This window comes from Olea europaea, chromosome 1 (genome assembly GCF_002742605.1).
Source record: "Olea europaea var. sylvestris chromosome 1, O_europaea_v1, whole genome shotgun sequence".
Taxonomy (NCBI): Eukaryota; Viridiplantae; Streptophyta; class Magnoliopsida; order Lamiales; family Oleaceae; genus Olea; species Olea europaea.
Genome location: NC_036237.1, coordinates 25,732,603 through 25,735,942, shown reverse-complemented (window position 1 = coordinate 25,735,942; position 3,340 = coordinate 25,732,603). Strand labels below are relative to the sequence as shown.

The 3,340-nt window shown below is 35.5% G+C and overlaps 1 protein-coding gene across 1 annotated transcript; it reads left to right on the top strand.

Annotated features, from left to right (window-relative positions):
• Positions 1-6: 6 nt before the first annotated feature.
• Positions 7-2,353, top strand: LOC111398619 (NADH dehydrogenase [ubiquinone] 1 alpha subcomplex subunit 1). Its single transcript, XM_023025614.1, has 3 exons — positions 7-200; positions 319-427; positions 2,079-2,353. The coding sequence occupies exons 1-2, from the start codon at positions 93-95 to the stop codon at positions 412-414; spliced, it is 204 nt and encodes a 67-aa protein (XP_022881382.1). The 5' UTR covers positions 7-92; the 3' UTR covers positions 415-427; positions 2,079-2,353.
• The last annotated feature ends 987 nt before the right edge of the window (positions 2,354-3,340 follow it).

Sequence of the window (3,340 nt, the reverse complement as noted above, 5' to 3'; positions counted from 1 at the left end):
GGGAAGGGAAGGGAAGGGATAATGAGTAGCAGGCTAGCACAGCGAAGCCATTAAACTGCGCGTGTGCGTGTGTGAGAGCGAGTCTGAGAGAGATGGGGTTGGTCTGGTTGGAAGCAATGTTACCGTTAGGGATCATAGCAGGCATGCTTTGCGTGATGGGAAATGCTCAGTATTTCATCCACAAGGCCGCCCATGGCCGAGTATGTGTCCATTTTTTTATGTATTTCGATTTGCTCTTTACTTTTCTTCAGATTCAATTGATTTGCCTTTGTTTTTTTCCCAGTCAGTGATAATTACTAAATTATTGATTTATGGCAGCCGAAGCACATTGGGAATGACGTTTGGGACGTGGCGATGGAGAGACGGGACAAGAAGCTCATGGAGATTATCTCTTCTCCTTCCGCTTCTAATTAGCCACTTTGCCTTGGTACTCTTTAATTTTCCGTTTTCTGTTAATTTGATCTTTTTTATGCATTCAGATCTAGGTTCTTTGTTCCACTCGAAATTAAGCGGATTAGGGTTTTCTTTAATGATTATTGATTACTTAGAGGTCGATTTCATTTGTATGGTATGAACAAACGGATTTGACGCAAACCTTCACTAAAATCTATGCCTTCTAGATTTTCCGGATTTAATGGTTGACTTTCTTGCTATTACGGGTTTCCTATTTCATTTCCACTTGGAGCACTTGACACTTTGATTTATATTAGTTTAATCACTAAGTTACTGAATATGGCCTTGAAGTGGCCATAATCTGCCTTTGCTCGAAGACTACTGTAATTATGTTCACAATTTGTGGATGTGAATCATAATGACATGTGCAAGTGTCTGATTACTTCTAGGGAGCTGCTTAGCATTCTCATGTATTTTAACACTGGAAATTACAGATTAGTGAAGCTGAAAGAATGGAGGCATAAAACGATAAACGAGATAAGACTAAGACTAATTTATCTAAACAGTAAATAAGCGCTAGTATTGCTTCTGGGTAATGGAAGAACAGCGAGGTAATTTGATTAAATTTTGAAATCTTCAAAAGATTTTTCGAGCTATTTTATTCGTCAGCTTCTTATAGCATGTTTGGCACGCATGATTGGAATGGACTGGAATTGCACTAAGCAAGATTTTACATTCTTTTTCTCAATTTCCACTGTTCAACCTTGTCCAATGTTCTGTACATTAATCAAGCTCTGATTAATCTTGTCCAATGTTCTGTACATTAATCAGTAACAATGGGAATTACTGCATATTTGTCACTGAAGTAATTTAACATCAGATGCACTTACTAAAGAAATAATCTAATGTCAAAGAATATCTTTGATTGAAAAAAATTTAAAAAAGAACACGTGTCAGCTAGAATATGCAAGAGATGATACCCGTTCGCAGGTCCTGTCTAGCTGGCTGGTCCCAACTTTTTTACTTTTCGGGAAGGAGCAAATGAAGTTTTCTTGCTTTCCACCACCTTGAACCCAAGTGTTATGAAATACTAGAAACGCTCTTGAAAATCTTGCCATAAACATATTCTAGGTCAATCTTTTCAACAGCAATGTGAAATAGGCTATTTGTTTCCTATTCACCTATCTTTCAAGTTTCAAACATATAATTTCAATCAGTTCCATTGACATTGTAAATTAACAGAACAGGATAAAATGCAAGTGAATGGCAGTATATTGATGCAAATTGCATAAATGAATTGGTAGAAGAGCCTTGCATGCTTTATGACTGGAAGAGATTCAGCAATAACATTGTGAACCATTTTATTTATCATTTTGTGGGAACTTCTAAAAATCCTGTGTTGACTCTTTACAATCTGCAAAGTTAGGCTGGATGAAAATTAAATTGGTGTTGCTGAAGATTGATTTTGGGGTTGAGGGGAGGTCTAACTTCTCAACATTTTTACTTGACATGTTACTTTTCTTATTACCTTTTTCAGCTCGATTAATAGGAGGTCTCTCGAAGAGGACTTTAGTTTCAATCCTGCTTTCCTTCTTTTCTTGTTCCTGTTTTTCTATTTTCCTACTATTGCAGTAGTTTTGGTGAAACTTTCTCATTCGAGTTTTTTCTTTTTCCTTTTATGGCAGGTGGACTATATTAAAGGGCTCACTATAAATTTTATGATATCCAAGCAGTGAACTTGTTTACAAACTCTGAAATTGTAGTTCTTTTTAGCTATGTGTCGCACTGTTGTTTAACGTCCTGAACAATGTATGGAAAATGTCATTAGTGAGTTTAATTATTGATGGGCGAAAGTGGTCTATGACAAATGCCTAGATGGTGTCTCAATTCTAGAATTTTGTCATTAACGTTGTAATCATATTTTCATATTTCAATAATCTCTGCTTGGATTTCATTATCATATCATCTGTAACTTCGTCCATAATCAACATAGAAACTTGTTGGGCATGATGTTCAAATGGAAGTTGTGGATCACGTGATAGATATTTATGCATCTAATGGTGATGTCAAGAAAGAACAAAATTTTGAAGACTTGTGGTTGGGGTGTGCATATTCGAACACGAGAATCTTTGGATATCCAGACATTTAGATTGTTTGCTTAAATAGTAGGAAGATGTAGTTTTCTTGCCTGGGGCCGCATTAAAAATCAGTGTCGTTTGATACTGTTTGATGGGTAGTAAATGCTTTCTCTGTTCAATACCATTATTAATTGCAAATTGATTACCAAATGATCATATTTATAAATGTACAGGTTGCACCCGTAGTGGTTAGATGTACCAGCATTGCTTGCCACTTGAAAACAAGTTTTCTCTAGCCAATATGTAAATGACTCGTCAGTTCTCCATTTGAAAATTTATATTTCATTTATAATATTTATTCTCTATTTGGTGGTTGGTACTATAAAGGCTGTTTTGATTTAGTGGAATTCATGTTTACTGCATCATTAAAAAAATAGAATTCTATTCGGATGGTTTTTGTTTTACTTTCTTGGGTGACACGACAAGCTTATGATAGCCACTACATTGTCAACTAATAAAGGGAAGAAATGATATTTTGTCCTGTCTTTATCAAAAAGCAGAGGCAAAGGATTCCTTTGCTAGAATGTATATTCAATTCTAAGATGCCAGGTTCATACCATCTTCGATGCACCCCAACCGACAAGTGTAATAGACAATCGAGCTATCCAAATTATTGACTAAATTGAGATTTGCGGTCTAATTTTAATATCTATTTTGCTGTCCATCTAGTTTATTCTTGGCATATCATTCATTTCATGGGTTAGTGGTGAAGTTAATGTGGGTAAATTTGAGATAACATGTTAATTATTAATAATATGTCAAGAATTAATTGAACGGACAGCATATAACCTCGTCTTGCTTCTTCACAC

Coding starts and splice junctions, on each gene's coding strand:
- LOC111398619 (XM_023025614.1), top strand. CDS start 93: ATGGGGTTGGTCTGGTTGGAAGCAATGTTACCGTTAGGGATCATAGCA. Junction 201..318: donor ACAAGGCCGCCCATGGCCGA/GTATGTGTCCAT, acceptor GATTTATGGCAG/CCGAAGCACATTGGGAATGA.